At 45.2% G+C, this 18648-nt stretch overlaps 1 protein-coding gene across 1 annotated transcript; it reads left to right on the top strand.

The window, feature by feature from the left end:
• The first annotated feature begins 283 nt into the window (after positions 1–283).
• HSP90AB1 (heat shock protein 90 alpha family class B member 1) lies at positions 284–18049 on the top strand. The gene is made up of 12 exons (XM_081000162.1): positions 284–442; positions 2292–2444; positions 6745–6951; positions 7768–7927; positions 10031–10164; positions 11026–11340; positions 12279–12444; positions 13248–13438; positions 13891–14038; positions 15472–15740; positions 16045–16378; positions 17457–18049. The coding sequence occupies exons 2-12, from the start codon at positions 2292–2294 to the stop codon at positions 17564–17566; spliced, it is 2187 nt and encodes a 728-aa protein (XP_080856288.1). The 5' UTR covers positions 284–442; the 3' UTR covers positions 17567–18049.
• The last annotated feature ends 599 nt before the right edge of the window (positions 18050–18648 follow it).

Below are 18648 nucleotides of genomic sequence, written 5' to 3' on the forward strand. Positions count from 1 at the left end.
CAAAACGAAATATCTGTTTACAGTTTACTTGATTCTGAACTCTCCACTTCCCATTCAAATTAATGCACATTTGATGGGTTAACCTGCGAGCTGATCGACGTCTTTAACAGACCGCACTTATCATCTGCACATCGTTCGTTATTCCTAGCCATTCCTTTCGAAACGGCACGGGGAGAAGAAGCGGGACCCGGGAGTCCCTGAGCTTCAGAAGGACCAAGCAAGAAGAAGAGCCGTCGAAGTGCGAAGGGGAGGTAGGAGGCTGTCGGAGCCCATCCGAGCACCAGGCCCTTTTAAGGCGGAGGGAGCAAAGGGGCGCGAGGCTCCGCACTCAGCCGCTATATAGGTCTGCAAGAGGCGGTCCGCGCTCCTCTCCTGGCTGTGCCGCGATCTCTGTCGTCAAGACCAGGCCGTGCTCCAGGCTTATCTCCCGCCGTCGATCAAAGTAAGCGGGGTGGTGGTGGCCTGAATCCCCCCACCCACCCCATTCCCAAAAGAAGGTCGCCGCGTGAGGCGACGGCGGTGTCCCGAGGGATGCTGCGGGTAGAAGGGCAGAGGAGCGGCGCCGCACCTGCTTCCTCCGGGGAGCCATGTGCCCGCCGCCGCCGCCGCCGCCGCCGCCGCCTCTTCCTCGGCTAGGTCGGGCCCCAGGCCCCGCGAAGGGTTTCCTCAGAGGCGCCGCTGACAGGATCGGCCGCGCAGAGACGCGCGCGGGTGGGTGGGTGGGGGAGGGGGCCCAGCGCCACCCGGCTGAGGAGAGGCAGGCGCGCGCGCTCGTGGGCCTAGCCAGGCCCGGTGCCCGAGCGCGTCATTCTCAGGGCCCGGAGCCCTGGCGCCTCCCGCAGCCCCTGCCTCCCTCCCTCCCTCGAGGCCTTGCGGCTTCTCTTCCCTGCGCTCGGCTTTTCTTCTTACCGGCCTTGGCTGAGCGCAGTTCCTCGCGGGGGAGAAGGTGTGAAAGAGAAGCAAAACCACCCGATCATGGTGGATGGTGGCGGTTGCTGCTGTTGCCGCCGCCCTAATGGCGCTCATCTTCTAACGGCTTAAGTGGCCGGTTCAACAATGGCTCGCCTGGTCTCGGGTATCGCCTTGTGCCGAAAGGGAATCGGTTTAGCCTCGGCTTCCCGAAGCAGCCGGCTTTTATCCCAGATGCAGCTAAGAAAACAGGAGAAATTAGACGGGAGGGGACTTAGATCTAGGAATTCCCATTGTTTCAACTTAGGTTTAAATCTTGTTTATTGGGTTTTTACAAATGGCGGGCCAGTGAATGAAAACGTCGGGGAAGTTAAGCCTGCTGGCCCCCTGCACTACTGCAAAACATGTGATGCAAGAAGATGCCTGCCGGTGGCCTTGATCTAGTTCAGCCTTGCACTAATCCTGGCAGGAGAGAAGTCCTTTTTGTTCGCAGGAGCCGAGGAAGAAAGATAGCGGTATCCCAGGAAATGTTCAGTGAATCTTTCTTTGACTCTAGCAAGCTGAAGTTCAGGACTCCATCATGCAGTGTCAGACTAACAGGGATGGGGAACCTATCAGCCTCCAGATGCTGTAAGGCTCCTGCTCCTGCCAACATGGCCACTGGTCAAGGATGATGGAAGTTGCAGTCCAACAGAAACTGGAGGACCATAGCTTCTCGTTTTTGCTGTGTAGACATAGCATGTGCAGCTGAACTACACACAGTGTCTCTGCGTCACATCTTTGCTCTTGCAAACTTGACTAGCTAGCTTTCAGGAGGTCACTATCGCTGCCCAATGTTTGTAGGAGGACAACAATGTGGGGATATGCCTTTCAAGGTGGTCGTAAGGCTTACTGAGTTAATTTATACTAACCTCACTGAACACAAAGGTTCCAGGGTGGATCACATCAATGTAAAATACAACGCTAAAAACAGTTTAAAAAACAAATTAGAATACAACTAGAGTAGGTCCTAGAATATATTTAAGTGTCAACGGCTAGGATAAAGAGATGTGTCTTCAGCATAAGACAAAAACAGGATGGTGTCAGATGCACCACTAGAAAGGGAATGCCACAATTTAAGGCCCACCACATTTGAACTTCTGAGGGTGCCACAGCTACCAAGAGGACCCCCTCTGCTTATCTGAGCACCTAAGAGGATCTGTAGGGCAAGGAGGTGGTCTTTCAGGTAGTTGGGGCCTAGTTTGGGGCTTTTAACAGCAGTGTGAGCTCCATAAATTAAACCTGGAAACAAATTAGCAACTGATGAAGTTGTAAATGTTAGTACTGTATCCCTGTGTGAACCCTGTATGACAAAGATATTGACTTCTTGGTTTGTATTCCAGATGCCTGAAGAAATCCAAACCCAGCATGGCGAAGAGGAGGTGGAAACCTTTGCCTTCCAGGCAGAGATTGCCCAGCTTATGTCCCTGATAATCAACACCTTTTACTCCAACAAGGAAATCTTTATGCGGGAGATCATTTCCAACGCCTCTGATGTGAGTATGTTGACCTAGAGTTGGGAGGAAGGAGAAGAGCTGTGTGGAAGAAGGAATAATACTTAAATCTAGAATTTAAATAATTTATTTAGAGTTTCCCATTGGAACGTCATATAGTGGTGCATGCTCATTAGTTGAGCTATCCATAAACATTTAATTAAATAGAGCATTTATACTGTCTAGGAGGCTACACTACATGCCAGCCATTTCTTCTAGTTGCAGAACACACCTGTTCTGTCCTGATCCCAAAAACACAAAGTAGAAGACAATCCAAAAACTCCATTGCAGCATGCCTATGCACATTTTTTTTGTTTATTTAGAGACTGTTAAGTGCCCATAGCTTTCTAGAAGCAAGACTTGGGCAGAGCAAGCTGTTAGGACATCTACTTTTTCTGTTTTCGTATTCATAATGTCAGTTATGGAGTAGGTTGCAAAGTTCAAGAAGTTAAAGAATATGGCGGTCTTCAAAACTACTGATCTGTGGACAAAATGAAGCCTGCCGGGCTCCTGCTTTGCCTTGCAAGGCCCACCTGCCATAACACGGCATAAGGTGTGGGGCGTAGAAAGCTACAGAGGAATAATGGGTGCCTTATAATGTTTTCCAGGTTGTTTCTCTGCAAGTGGGGCTTGCCATGGGTGTCTTTAAAACTTTGCATCGATGGCAGGCCCTGGGCACAATAGTATGGGTCTCCCAGTGATCCACAGAATGGCATTTCCTGGACCAAGAGTCTATTTTTTTTAAAAAATAATATTTATTGAGAATTTTAAGGTTACAAAGGAAAAAGAAGGAAAAAACAAGAGAAAGAGAAAAAGAAAGGAAAAAAAGTAGATAAAAGTAACAATTAAACAATACAAATCAGTAAAGACCAAAGTCAAAAAGAAAAAACAAAGCACACAATACATCAAAATCAAAAAGCAAAAATAAACAAAAAATTTAAAAACAGATCCAATATTCCCAGATCCTTATCTGTCATTACCTTATTTCATCGACCTCCTCACACCTCCCTTTTTTGTATTCTAGTTGTTAATTATCTCAGCAAATCCTTTCCATCTTTCACAATGTTCTGTCATTAAATTACCTTAATCTATTTTAACCTTATCTTACCATAAAAAACCCTAAAACTTAAATCTTATTTATACCAAATTCTCTTAACCATAACATATTCTTACATAATTCTTTTTAACATTTCTGCTAAAGCCAAATAATTTCATTCCAACATTTTTCTAATACTCATTAATTTTACGATACTTTTCTAAATGAATTTTTAAAAACTTTCTTCCAATCTTCATCCATCGTCTCTTCTTCCTGGTCTCGGGTTTTGTCAGTCCTTTCTATCCCATCCATCTAGTCCATCAATCTGGTGACCTTATGTCCGAGGCTCTTAAGTCTCTTCTATGTCCCTTTCGCAGGTCTTCTTCATATTTATACCTGTACTTTACTTTGTCTTCTGCTCTTTTCACTCGGGGAGACTCCAGCTTGACAATATTTTTGTCCCTTCTCGACAAGTCAGCCCCTTTTCCATAGTCAACACTGAAATCCATGTGGTATTTAAAGGCATGTTTCAAGGTCCCTCCAAAGTTAAAGGCCCCCACAACTCCGAGCTCCCCCCGGCCCAAAGCCAGACTTGGGTCAAAACATCCCTGCATAGGGGGGTCTATCCAGCCCCCCATCTCCAAGCCCAACTGGACTCCATCTCTCCAAATCTGACTTTTTCCAGGTTCATTCGTCGAATCCAACCACTCATATTCCTGCTGGGCCACAGTTCCCTCCTCCTGGACCAAGAGTCTAGATCCTGGTGCATTTCATCACTTGCTGGAGTCTAGCCCCCAGTATCAAACCTATAACAAACAGCAGTATAATATGGAATCTATTGCACAGTCCCAAACCGATAGTAACAACATAGTACATAACCTTTTGTGTCATTTGGTAATGATTGATCTTGAAAAATGTATTTTTACAGTGGTTCTTTATTTTTTAATAAATGCACCCTTTCCCTCAGTGTATTTGAGTTTTCACAAAATTTTATTCAGATTTAATTGTCCTATCTTTTTAGAAAGATAAACTTGGGATTTTTTCTTCTTCAAATCTGATTAAATGATTTCCCCTCATCTTGGCAATACTGAAAAAAAGGCTTAGCAGTAGGGACAAACAGATTTGATCAAGCCAACTGCTGGTATTAACTAGAAGTGAGCACTCACTTTCCATCTTTTTCTAGGTAAAGCTGGTTACCTTAGAAGTTCAGATTGGGACAACCTTCCCAACCTGTTGCCCTTTAGATGTTGTTGGACTCCAGCACCCATCAGCCCCAGCCAGTGTGGCTAGTGGTCAGAGATGATGGGAGCTGTGGTCTAATAACATTGGAGGACCACAGGTTGGGGAAGCCTACACTGTAGCATGCAATCTCTTGAGAGTGTTAGGAAGGTAGACAGTGTGGACAGATTCCTACATTTAAAAACCCTGCTGGAACAAACCAAAGATGCATTTAGTCTGGCATCTTGTTTTTGTCAGTGGATAGCCAAATGCTCTGAAGATGCCCAAAAGAAGAGCATGAAGACATGTCGCCATTGTTTGCCAGTTGCTACAGAGCAGCTGTTTGTGGTTATAATGGCTGATTGTATTCCCCTTTTAAATCCTCTAAGCCAGTGGCGATTGCCACACCTTATGACGACAAATTCTATAATTCTGCATTGTGTGCTGAAATACTTACTTGGTCCTAAATCTGCTGCCCAAATTTTGTTGGGTCTAGTATTATATATGAGAGAGAGAGAGCGCTCACACACAATTTCCTCTTACCGTTTTTTTAGCATCATGAATAATTTTATAAAGCTCCCTCCTATTCTCCCTTCAGAGTAGCTTGCCCAGCAGCAATGTTGATTGCCACTTCCTGGGAAGGACAAGGCTGGGTGCAGTGGTAGGAGTGCTGGATTGGTTCTGCTGTGTAGCCCCAACCTCCTCACTGCCTAGCGCCTCTCCTTTCCCATCAACGGCAACCACTGGGGGGCTCTTGCTGTTGGTGTGCCTCACCAGTTGAGCCGCTCCTACCTTCCTTAGTTTATGAATAAGAGAGGGAGGGAGGTCTTCATACTCTTCCTTCCAGGAGAGCAACAACCCTGTGCCAGGTTTGCTTCTGGGACTTCGTTTAAGCAGAACCTTCTCATGCAGAAGCAGCGTTCTGACATGGATTGATCACATTGGCTCAATTTCTTCCTCTCACCCTCAGAAGCAGCTTTGCAGTAGGCATGTGCTAACAAGTGCTGGGGGAACTGGTTCACCTCTCCTTCATACTGCTCTGAGATTTTACTCATCCCTTTCTGAACAGGCTTTGTTCCTTCTTACGCCTCCGGCAGAGTTTTGTTTTGACGGTATCGCTGGCTCTAGTGGGCCCCTTTAAAGTCCTACCTGGAAACAATGATTGGAATAGATTTTAGCATGGCTCCAGTTCAAGGGTGTGGGCAAGTGTTGGCATCACATTTCAAAATAGTCTAATAAACAGATGAGAATCCAAAACAAACAAAAAAATGCCTAAGTGAAATACCCATAGTAAAAAAAGGGGGGGGTCCAATATGTTCTAGTAGCCTAATAAGTTTTAAAAAGTAGAAATAAGAAATAACTGTTGCAAGTTTGCTTTATGAGAGTGTTAACTTCTGTGTCATGATAAAGTCATATTTGAGCAGAATGAACTTCCTAGGATAAGCGTTATTCCTGAGGTCCAGTGGTTACCCTGTAGTCCTAGGTAATGTTTTTTTAAAAAACAACAAGGAATGTACTATTTTTTACAGAAACGAAAACATACTCCATTGTTTTTTAAAGCCGTATAACAACATTAAAATAGAATTGGTGATACAAGTAAAATGCTAACATTTTCTCTGCCCTATTTTGAGAAGTTGTCAAGAATTAAATGGATTTATGTTAGCTTTGGTCTTCAGAAGTTTCTCTTCCTCATTCATTTCAGTAACGACAAATTGGATCCCCAAGCTTTGTAAATTCCATGCAATTTAACAGCAAACAAAGTGAAAGTTGGGCGGGGGGGCTTAAACATCACAGGACAACTGATTGCCATCATCATTGGATATGTGGAATATAAAGTGACTGAGATTTGTATTTTTATATAACAAATTTCAAACAGCTACTTAGCCGTTAACTTTGACAACGGTTTGTAGATCTGTAAAATCTGAAAACTGATAGCATCATGAAACATTTTGTTTGCTTACATGCAGTTCTGTGGAAGTGATACAGATTCTGAAATTGAGATTGTCTGTTCGATCATCCCATCCTTACCTATTTTTTCTTGTCTCCTAGGCACTGGACAAAATCCGCTATGAGAGTCTGACAGATCCCTCAAAGCTGGAAAGTGGCAAAGAGCTGAAGATAGATATCATTCCCAATCCCCATGATCGCACCCTCACCTTGGTGGACACCGGTATTGGCATGACAAAGGCAGACCTTATCAACAATCTGGGCACCATTGCAAAGTCTGGCACCAAAGCCTTCATGGAAGCCTTGCAGGTGGGTGGCTGGTGGGTGAGATTTTTGGAAAGGATGGAGAGCAACAACTTTAGTTTGTTGACTTAAATAAGTAGAGAGACAAGGGATCTGGCATATAGAAGCATGCTTGAATTTCACATTCAAAGAAACTGGGATTCTTTAGCAGGAAAACCTGAATCTCTTACTTAACATCTATATTAGAAATTAAAGTAATTACATGCAAAGTAGGCAAATTGGTGCTTATTTAACAACATTCTACTGGAGAGGAACAGAGAACTGTACAGGGTATCTAATCCCCTTGATAAGTGGAAATTATTGTCTCATGAGCTCGTCTGAGAATTTCATCAGCCACTATCCATGCACTTTATATATAGTCTGATGGTAGGGAACCTGTGCTCCTCCTGATGCCACCTGATTTAAATTCCTACCATCCCAGGTCATTGGCCATGTTCTCTGGGGCTGATGAGGGTTGGTTTCCAGTAAATTAGGGCCACAGGTCCCTCTCCCTGATTTTAAGAGGAAGAAGGCTGCTTTTAATACAATCAAAACCGAGGCTTTCAGGATGTTGAATCCTTTGCCTATGAATTTTCATTTTTTTCACAAAATTCAGCACCTCGCTCATAAGCTGCTTCACTGTTTTGTACCATTCCTATTTTTAAAATAAACAAAAAAATCTAAATTCATTATAAAGGTGCATCTAACCTGGGTGTTGCTTTATTTCCTGCCAGCTCTTCATGTCTAGAACATAGCTTTCTGGTCATTTAGAAACTGTGTGTATGCATATGTATAAGTTAGCTTTCCTTTCCAGGCATCTAGTCTCTCTTCTTCCATCTACAGGCTGGTGCAGACATCTCCATGATTGGACAGTTCGGTGTGGGCTTTTACTCTGCTTACCTTGTGGCTGAGAAGGTTGTGGTTATCACCAAGCACAACGATGATGAACAGTATGCCTGGGAGTCATCTGCAGGCGGCTCCTTCACTGTCAAAACTGACCATGGTATGTGATGGCAGATGCCCCCAAAAGCAAGTGATCAAGGGGTTCTCAAATGCTTTCTTGAATTAGAAGTAGAAGGGGGAATGTGGCAGTATCATACATGACCCAAAAGTAGGAATCATAGTACAGTGGTACTTGGGTTACAAACACTTTGGGTTACAGACTCCACTAACCCAGAAGTAGTTCCTCGGGTTAAGAACTTTACCTCAGGATGAGAACAGAAATCGCGGAAATTAGCTAAAGTGGTACATCAGGTTAAGAACAGTTCCAGGTTATGAACAGATCTCTGGAACAAATTAAGTACATAACCAGAGATACCACTATAATTCTTCCTCTTCTCTTCTTTTCTGCCCTCTGCTAGTGAGGTTGAGAAGTAACCAGCAAAAAAGACTTGTTACCCAGGAGACCTTTCAGTCATTTCCAAAAGAGCACGGAGGTTGGGACATGGTGCAGCAGCACATTGTGTGCTGGTCCCAGAATCCCTCTGCTATGTTGCTGGGACTTCCTGCATCATTTACAGTTCATTTGGGATCTCTTTTTCTAATTTGGTGAGGCAGATTGAGCGTGAAGTGACATTTTTTTCACTTTTGAATAATATTTTATTAAACAGAATGTATAAATAGCATCTCTTCTCCACCACAGAATTCTCAAAAGCATTCCATAAGGGAATAAAAAAGAAACCATAATTATCTGTTGATGCAAGAGATACAAAATAAATGTATTATCTGCGTCACCTCATGCTTTTCATATTTCTGAGGCAGCTATAAATAGGTGTCCTTGCATATTGTCATTAGGTGCATAGCTTGAGTTTGCAGGGGAGGAAATGGCGACGCTAGTTGTCAATCAAGATGTCGACCCAGTGTGCGACAGCTGTAAAAAAGACAAATTCCATACTAGGATCATTAGGAAATGAATTGAAAATAAAACTGCCAATATCACAAGTGTCGTTATAAAAATCTGGAATGCATCTGAAACACGGAGGGAAAATTGCGGCATTTAGGACTTTTTAGTTTAGAGAAAAGGCAAGTAAGAGGTGACATAGAAGTTTGAAAAATTAAGCATGGCATGGAGAAAGTGGATAGAGAAATGTTTTTCTCCCTCATAACACTAGAACTCCTGGGCATCTAATGAAACTGAATGTTGGAGGTTTGGGGACAGGAAGAAAGGCATTCATTCACATAGCACAAAGATAAACTTTGGAATTTGCTCCCACCAAAGCAGTGATAGCCACCAACTTGGATGGCTTTAAAAGAGGATTAGGGAAGTTTGTGGAGGATAAGGCTCTCAATGGCTGAGGGAGAGCACTCCTGTTTGTGAATTTGACACAGGCATCTGGTTAGCCACTCTATGAACAGGATGCTGGACTAGATAGGCTATTGGCCTGATCCAGCAGGCTCTTACCTTCTTTCTAGTAGCCTCATAAAAGGGACGCAGGTGGCGCTGTGGGTTAAACCACAGAGCCTAGGACTTGCCGATCAGAAGGTCAGCGGTTTGAATCCCCGTGACAGGGTGAGCTCCCGTTGCTCAGTCCCTACTCCTGCCAACCTAGCAGTTGGAAAGCACGTCAAAGTGCAAGTAGATAAATAGGTACCGCTCCGGCGGGAAGGTAAACGGTATTTCCATGCGCTGCTCTGGTTCGCCAGAAGCGGCTTAGTCATGCTGGCCACATGACCCGGAAGCTGTACGCCGGCTCCCTTGGCCAATAAAGCGAAATGAGCGCCACAATCCCAGAGTCTGTCACGACTGGACCTAATGGTCAGGGGCTACCTTTAGTAGCCTCGTAGGTTTCCTCTGAACAATCTTAGGCTGCATATGTACACTTAAGAAAGAGTTCTTACCAATTATAAGACCTACGACTTGCTCTTAGAAGACAAAAACTAAGTTTTTTATATCAGCCTCTCCAAAACAAGGACTACCTCCCACAGTAATGGCCAGTCTTCCACCTGCTGGAGATGTTGGCTCTGACCAGGAACACTTTCTAAGGAACCGCAGATCTGACGTGGCCTTCTAGAGTCTCCCACCAGCCTTCGCCAACCTAGTGCTCCCCAGATGTTTTGGACTGCAGCTCCGCAACCCAGGCTTAGTTCCTCTTGTTCTTTGTTTTAGGTGAACCCATTGGCCGTGGTACCAAAGTGATCTTGCACCTGAAGGAAGATCAGACTGAATACCTGGAGGAACGTCGCATCAAGGAAGTGGTGAAGAAGCACTCTCAGTTCATCGGCTACCCTATCACCCTCTATGTAGGTATACAAGAGGAGCTGCTCCAGGGGGTCAAGGGAGTTTCATTTCCCCAGCCACCTTTAGGTGTGTGGTGGAAACTGTTCCACATTGTGCTGCTGTTGGAGTGCTAAAGTCTCTCCATGAAGGAGAGCCCAGGCATGGTATGTGAAGGAGGGAGAGCTGGACTATTCATATACTGCCTGTACTTGCAGAGCAATCCTGCAGCTTTTGAAACAGATTTTATAGGAGCATTGTACTGGCTTGTGGCTTAGACTGCTGTTGATGTTATTTATTGAATTTCGTTTCAGACTGGGACCCACCTTCAACACAAAAATGGATTTGGGAATCCGTTTCTTAATTTTTGTTATATATTTCTAGTGCAGTTACTGCTGCTGTTAATGAGCCTTAAATCAGACCATGACCCAATATTGGGTCCTGACACACCAGTAGCTGGGTGAAGTCTTGCATGCTTTAAAGTGTTTAGGGTGCTAAAGTGAAGTGGCTCTTGCAATTTCAAGTGTGGCTTCACTTGGGAAGCATTCTCTTGTGTAAAGCAGCTCCATCCTGTGGTGGGCTTTTTAAAAAGTTCTGCCACATCTTGGGTTGTGGCCTGAGAAAGCAGTGGCCACACTTTAGATGGTAGTGGTGTTTTGAAACTGCTCCCTTGACTAGCATGAGAAGCAGAATGGCTAAACTCTCTACCTGGTGGAAGTATAGGTGTGAAGTTGGCAAGACAAAGGGTGCCTCTCTGTGTCTGCATGCTTCATACACGGTACATTAATCCCCCATTCTCTGAATATGGCCCACGCCTAGGTTTGACCCTTCTAACTTTATCCCTCTTGATAAACCTGCAGTACAGTAACAAGGTTCTCTTCTTGCAGCTGGAGAAGGAGCGTGAGAAGGAAATCAGCGATGATGAAGCGGAGGAGGAAAAAGTGGAGAAGGAGGATGAAGAGGCAGCCCCCAAGGATGAGGAGGAGAAGCCCAAGATTGAAGATGTGGGCTCAGATGAGGAGGAGGAAGGTGGCAAGAGCAAGAAGAAGACCAAGAAGATCAAGGAAAAGTACATCGACCAGGAGGAACTGAACAAGACCAAACCCATCTGGACCCGAAACCCTGATGACATCACTCAGGAGGAGTATGGCGAGTTCTACAAGAGCTTGACTAATGATTGGGAAGACCATCTGGCTGTTAAGGTGAGAGTGGTAGATATCTCTGCTGATATCTACTGTACTTGGTTCTCTGTATTGAGCAAAGGCCCAGAGAAATTAGCAGACAAAATGGCAATACAGGGCAGCAGCGTCTGCTGACTAAGAAACTGAGCCCTTAAATAGGGTTGTCATACATCTGGAATTTCCTGGACATACCCAGAATACTGTGGTTGGCAGCAGTGCCCAGGCAGAAATTAGCAAAATGTCTGGAAAAATCCAGATGTATGGCAGCCCATGCTGGCAGTGTGGTTTTTCCATTTAAAAAAGCTCAACAACTTTGCCACTGCCAAGCAACCTTTTATGTCCAGATTTTTGAAATATGGCAACCCTAACTGAAGAATGTATGCATTATTATGTGAAGGGGATAGAAGAGACCGCTTCATGGAGGAAGAAGCTTGCAGTTCTCCACTGCAATATATTTTCTAAGTGTCGCTAGGTTTCATTAGAGTTGCCTGCACCCATTCATAGCTGCCCAGTGGCTAGAAGTATAGCAGTATGTTTTAAAGTATTAACTGAGGTATCATTGAAAAGTTTAAAAAACAAACAAACACACCCCCTCAGGCTAGAGGAGTGAAGGATCTCGAATGAAATAATTGGAACTAGGTGTATGGCTGCCAGATTCCATGCTGGGGCAAGTTTTTGTCCATTTCCAGCTGTGTTCTGGGTTGCAAATGAACAGGTGCAGCTTCTCTTGTCCATATAGCACTAATGGAATAAGTGGCACCTGTTGAACTCTACTGGGGTGCAAGAAATTCTAGCACGGTGAAGCTTCTTCTGAAGCTTCCTCTTGCCTAGCAAGTTTTGCCAGGAATATCTAACAAGTCCAGTCCACACAGATGTCTTCCTATGGTACTTTTGCTGCCAGTGTGTGTTTTCCCCAAAGGGCTGCTCACTAGCTCATCTGATGTTCCCAAACTTCACAGCACTTCTCTGTGGAGGGGCAGTTGGAATTCCGGGCGCTTCTCTTCATCCCACGCCGGGCTCCGTTTGACCTCTTTGAGAACAAGAAGAAAAAGAACAACATCAAGCTGTATGTGAGGCGCGTCTTCATTATGGACAGCTGTGATGAACTCATCCCAGAGTACCTGAGTAAGCTCCCTCTCTCTGTTCCTGCCTTACCTCACTTAGAATATTGGGCTGTTTTTATCGCCCTTGTTTGACCCATCTCTGCAATGCCAGTATTGAAGTATCATTTCATTCTGGTTTTTCAAACTCCCAGAACAAGGTGGCATCACTAGATGCTTATGGACTACAATTCCCATCATCCTTAATCATTGGTCTTGCTAGATGGAGCTGATGGGAATTGGAGTGACACATGTTCCCCATCAGTGATCTCTAGCAAAGCTGTATCTCCCACCCCAGCCAGCCTGGCTTAGTGTACTCATTTATCTTCCTCTGCTATTTGTAGAACTGTGGCGGGGCGGGCGGGAATTAGTGCAAGGGGTCATGACATAGGTTAGCTCCCTCTGTGCAAGTTCTCTTTGCGCTGTTCCTCCCAAACACCCGAGGCTTGCATTTCCAATTGGGCACTGTTTTGCTTATAAAATGCTTTCGCAGGTTGGTTCATCCTCTCCTTAAAAAATGATAGTAATACTGCACAACATTGGTCCAAGGGAGAGAATCGAACCATACAGCAATTCTATGGAAAACCAAACCATATGAAAATTCTCAGGGTGGAGACTCTGGAAATGAGCAAAGCCCTTCTGCTGAGTTCTGCAAAGGGCACTTTTGAGGAAGGCTGAATTGCCATGTATGTACACACTTTCTTGTCCCTTCTCCCTGGATCACTTATGTAGAACAAAGAAATGGTACTCTCTTACTCAGATTACCTATCAGTTGTCATGGCTCGTTTAGTCTCTGATTTTATTTCTTCCTTTCTTTTGTTAAATCAGACTTTATCCGGGGTGTAGTGGACTCCGAGGATCTGCCCCTGAACATCTCCCGTGAGATGCTGCAACAAAGCAAGATTCTCAAAGTGATTCGCAAGAACATCGTCAAGAAATGCCTGGAGCTTTTTGCAGAGCTGGCGGAGGACAAAGAAAACTACAAGAAGTTCTACGAAGCCTTCTCCAAAAATCTCAAGGTGAGAGCTGACCAGCCCACTGTCTCAGGCTGGATTGAGCACAGTAATTTGGGCAGTAAAACAATCTGCTGCAGTAGAATTTCTTGCTCCTGACTTCTACTACCTTGTTTTGTTTTTAATTATGGGAAGTGTTCTTTTAAAAAACAGTTCTAGTCCTCATGATTGTGAAAAGGCTGGGAAATCTTCAGGCCATAAGCTCAGAAAAGTGGAGAGTGAAGCTAAGCAGTAATTTTAGATTATCAGAAAGCTTAACTCTAGCCTGAACACCTGTTGCCCTGCATGTCCATTTATTAGCCTGGCCAGTTGGGTACCTATTTATTTAGAGTCCAGTTCTTCTCTCCCCAACCACCCTGGGTTGGGCTGCCCATCTGTCAATAGTGACATTTTTTTGCCCACACTATTTGGAATCTAAAAATACAAATAAATGCATCTAAAACATCTTTTGCCCATAGCTGGGGATCCATGAGGACTCTACCAACAGGAAACGCCTGTCAGAACTGTTGCGGTACCACACTTCCCACTCTGGCGACGAGATGAATTCCCTCTCCGAATATGTGTCCCGTATGAAGGAAAACCAGAAAAGCATCTATTACATCACAGGTAAATAATACCTGCTGTCAGGACAAAGCTGATCAAACCTTTGTCTCCTCACAGTGGAATGATGATTCCTTTGAGCAGGAATCTTTGGTTATAGTGGAACCTGGGAATTTTATTTCCACTGAACTCGCCTTGGCTGCTCTGGCATCAATTTCTGAGTTATTTGTGCCTTTGGTCAATTCTCCTTAATAGATTACCTTCCTTGGATCTTCTGGGGGTGGTGGCTCTTTTCTTTAATTGAAGAGAGATTGAAAACCCAACTCTAATCTTCATGATTCCAGAGACATGAGCTAAAAACCTCCAAATTTTAATTAAACGTTGTGAAACCAGTAAGAGTTAATTCAGAAGGACTTCCAAATATCTGTCAATTCTTTTACACATCTTTGCCCTTTAGAGTTCCAGTCTAATTTCTCAGTGCATGATAAAAAATGGGAAAAAACACCTTTCAAGGTCCTAAATTGCACGATCCACATAATGTGTGCTGATTACCGTATTTTTCGCACCATAGGACGCACCGGACAATAGGACGCACTTTGTTTTAGAGGGGGGAGAACAAGAAAAAAAAATTCTCCCCCTCTCTGCCCAGCGCCCCTTCAGCGAAGTGGCAGGAGGCGCTGTGCAGAGAGGGGGAGAACTTTCCCCCTCTTGTTTTCCCGCTCTAAAACAAGGTGCCGTTTAAGGTGCGTTCAGGCGGCTACCTTGGAAGCCTGGAGAGCAAGAGGGGTCGTTGTGCACTGACCCCTCTCGCTCTCCAGGCTTCAGGTTCCTTTCGACCTGCTCTTTGGGGCTGGCGGGGGGAAGCCCACCACCAGCCCCAAAGAGCAGTTCAGGGAGCAGTGGAGTGGCTCCTGCCATAGCCGTGCGTCACCTCTCCAGCCGGGAGAGGGTCGCGGGGGGCTGCTTTAGCCCCGCGCGCACTCTCCCGGCTGGAGAGGTGACGGGCGGCTATGGCAAGAGCCTCAATAGCCGCGCATCACCTCTCCAGCCGGGAGAGGGTCGCGGGGCTATGGCGTCTTCGCTCCATAGGACGCACACACATTTTCCCTTCATTTTTGAAGGGAAAAAAGTGCGTCCTATAGAGCGAAAAATACGGTAAATTACGCAAAAGGGAGGCACATTTATAATAGGAACTGAAGCTTAGATTCAGCAAATGTAGACAGAAATACATCTTGATTTGCTCTGTACTAGAATATTGGTCTCTATTAGAAAATAACCTTGGTGCCCTCTGTTTTGAATGTTGGGTGCAAAAATCTCCTGTTTTGATACCTTCCTAGTCTTGCCAGGTTTGGGGGCCCCATCCACAAGGCTTAGCAAAATGCATGACCAGCTGAAACATGCTTGTCATGAGAGCATCATTACTCTCTTTAAAAATGGAGCTTTGTTGGAGCCCATGATGTGCAGCCTGATGTTAGCTCCTCTAATCTCTTGTGCTGCAGGTGAGAGCAAGGAGCAGGTGGCTAACTCTGCCTTTGTGGAGCGAGTGAGGAAACGTGGTTTTGAGGTGGTGTACATGACAGAGCCCATTGATGAGTATAGCGTCCAGCAGCTGAAGGAATTTGATGGCAAGACCTTGGTGTCCGTCACCAAAGAAGGGCTGGAGCTGCCAGAGGATGAGGACGAGAAGAAGAAGATGGAGGAGAGCAAAGCCAAGTTTGAGAACCTTTGCAAACTCATGAAGGAAATCCTGGAGAAGAAAGTTGAAAAGGTGAGTGTGCTTTGTCCCTTTATCTGCCTGACCGCACACATGTGCCAAGAAGGCAGAGGGCCTTCTTGGTAGTGGTGCCCTCCCCTCAGATGTCAAGGAGATAAAGAATTACACAACTTTTAGACGACATCTGAAGGCAGCCCTGTATCAGGTTGTTTTTAAAGCTTGTTTTTATTATATTTTTAGATATGCTGTAAGCCACCCAGAGTGGCTGGGGAAACGTAGCCAGATGGGTTAAGAATAATAAGAATAATAAACATTTTTTGATGAAGGCTCATGATTTGGCATCTGGTGTCTTATCTAGGTGACGGTCTCAAACAGGCTGGTCTCCTCGCCCTGCTGTATTGTCACCAGCACCTATGGCTGGACCGCCAACATGGAACGTATCATGAAGGCCCAGGCCTTGCGAGACAACTCCACCATGGGCTACATGATGGCCAAGAAGCACCTGGAGATCAATCCTGACCACCCCATTGTAGAGACACTGCGTCAGAAGGCGGAGGCAGACAAGAACGACAAGGCCGTCAAGGACCTTGTGGTGCTGCTCTTTGAGACAGCACTGCTTTCCTCTGGCTTCTCCTTGGAGGATCCACAGACTCACTCCAACCGTATCTATAGGATGATCAAGCTGGGGCTCGGTGAGTTGCTGGGAGATGGGGAGCAGCAAAGCCTATTTCTTCTGCTATTGAGGAAATGGAATATGGCAAGTTAAGAGAGGTTTATAGCCTTTTTGTGACCCTGATGCATTCAATCCAGGGCTTGTCAAACAACTTGGGTTTTTTGGCCTCAGGAAGGTCCAATTTACTTGGTTACTCTACCCACAAATGCACACTCATTCTTCTCTAGCCTCAGGGGAAACTTTGTTGTGGCAGTGGTGGTGGGAGCATGATTGTGGGTTAGTCACATAGAATTGTGACATTGTGAAAAGGGCAGGAGAGGTATAGCAGTGGGGGGAGTGTTTTTATAAGTGAGGCCTGGTGAGGAGAAGGATGTGAAATTGCCTGTAGCTGGTGTGGAAAGCAGACTTGGAACCTAAATGTCAATTAATTTTGGGAGTACCAAGAAAGGATTCCAGCCTGTAACACAAGGTGGTGGATGTGAAGGTATGAGAGCCCAAGCTAAGATTGGACCTTTTCCATGACTTTGCTACTGATGGAAGTGTCTGTTCTCTCAGTACCTCCCCCCAGCATCTACAACATGGAGATAACTTTGCCACACCTTTCCAGGCTGTTGTAAGCATTACTGAGATTGTGATGGATATTGGCAAATGTTCTTTAGTCTGCCAAATTTTTCTAAAAATTGTAGATATATACCTAAGGAGCTTCCATGAAGGGCATTCTATAGTATTGCAGTATAAGGCTGACAAGGCTTTGCTTTGTTACTGCTACATGTGTGGCCTTATTAAAGCCCTGTTAGGGCACTGAATCTCCTTGTATGTAAACAAACCTGCAGGGAGAAGCAGCAGGTCATGGCTCTGAGCCCTCCACACGCTTGAGGACAAAGGCCTAAAGTGAGGATCCTTCTCTCTTCATGGAGGCTCCTCACTTCAGGCCCTCATGCTTTTGGAGAGCTCCAAACTGAGTACAACCGATGTGCCATAGGGGGCATGATGATTGCTTGCAAATGAGAAAGGAATACAAGTCTGGCTCTTAAAGAGACCCTTTCTAGCCTTGAACGGCCTAAAAATGATTTTCTATTGCACACTTACTATTTCAGGGATTGATGAAGATGAGGTTGCTGCTGAAGAGCCTAGTGCCGCTGTCTCTGAAGATATTCCCCCTCTGGAAGGAGACGAGGATGCCTCACGCATGGAGGAGGTGGATTAAAGAGAGGGCGCTGACCTCCCCCTCTGTCTTGCCCCCATCCATTCCCTGCACCATCGCCTTGCTCAGGAAGACTGGCTCCGGCAGTGCTCTGGCATGCCTTCGTAAGCAGTCTCTCACTACCTTCCTGTATAATTGGTAGCCAGTGTGACAAGGGGTCTCCACACCTATCTGATCTGTCTTTCTGCTTGTTTAGAAAAAATGCTGCTTTAGGGGAAAGGGACTGGCCCACTGGTTTTAGGTTTTCCCTCCCCCATGCGGGTTTTATCCTTTTTCTGCTGGGCCACCAAGCATCCATCCTACCATAGCTGAGGTGAACACAGTGAATGTCCTCCCCACTAATAGAGCAGTGAGTTGACTCCTTGCCTCCCTCCCTCACTGCTGCCCTTTGTCCTCAGAGAGCAGGGACTTGTACTCTTGTTGGCTGTTTGTATTTGGTTTTGTTTTACTGGAATTAAAATAACAAAGAATGTGGTTTACAATGAAGTGGTATTGTGATGGATTTCTTTTCTTGTGAAACACATGGACCTTGTCACAAACTGGTGCAGAGAGCCATACCTGCCCCCCAATCAAGAGTGGAAACTGGTTCCTAGTTCAGGTGTTATGTGCCAGAACACCCTGACCATCTTGAGCTTGTGTGTACATGTGGAATTCTGAGAAAGTGTTGTGGGCACTTCAGCCTCAAAATGGCTCCTCTTGCATTTGCATGATATTTACATGGAGTATTCCCCTAAACCAATATCAAACTACAGATCTGACATCTAAAAATCCTAGACCCAGCAATTGTCATTACAAACACTGGATTCTCAAAACAAATCCTTACGGTTTTCACAAGGATTCTTCCGCAAATTATAAATAAATTAAAGCCGCGTGGCGTTGGTTTTCACACTGGGCAGAAACATGCCATGGAACAAAACTGTAGATCTCAAATGTGATGTTTTTAGGGGATTCCTTGTGGGCAAACCTTAAAAAAAACCATGCGTATACGTGCCAGAGTAAAAATGTTCCTCATGGTGCCCCAAAGCCTCCACCCTGGAACCCACATTGCTGCTTCCATTGCCGCATTCATGCTGGTTAGAGGGCAT

This window comes from Podarcis pityusensis, assembly GCF_964106645.2.
Source record: "Podarcis pityusensis genome assembly, chromosome: 3".
In the NCBI taxonomy this organism is placed as follows: Eukaryota; Metazoa; Chordata; class Lepidosauria; order Squamata; family Lacertidae; genus Podarcis; species Podarcis pityusensis.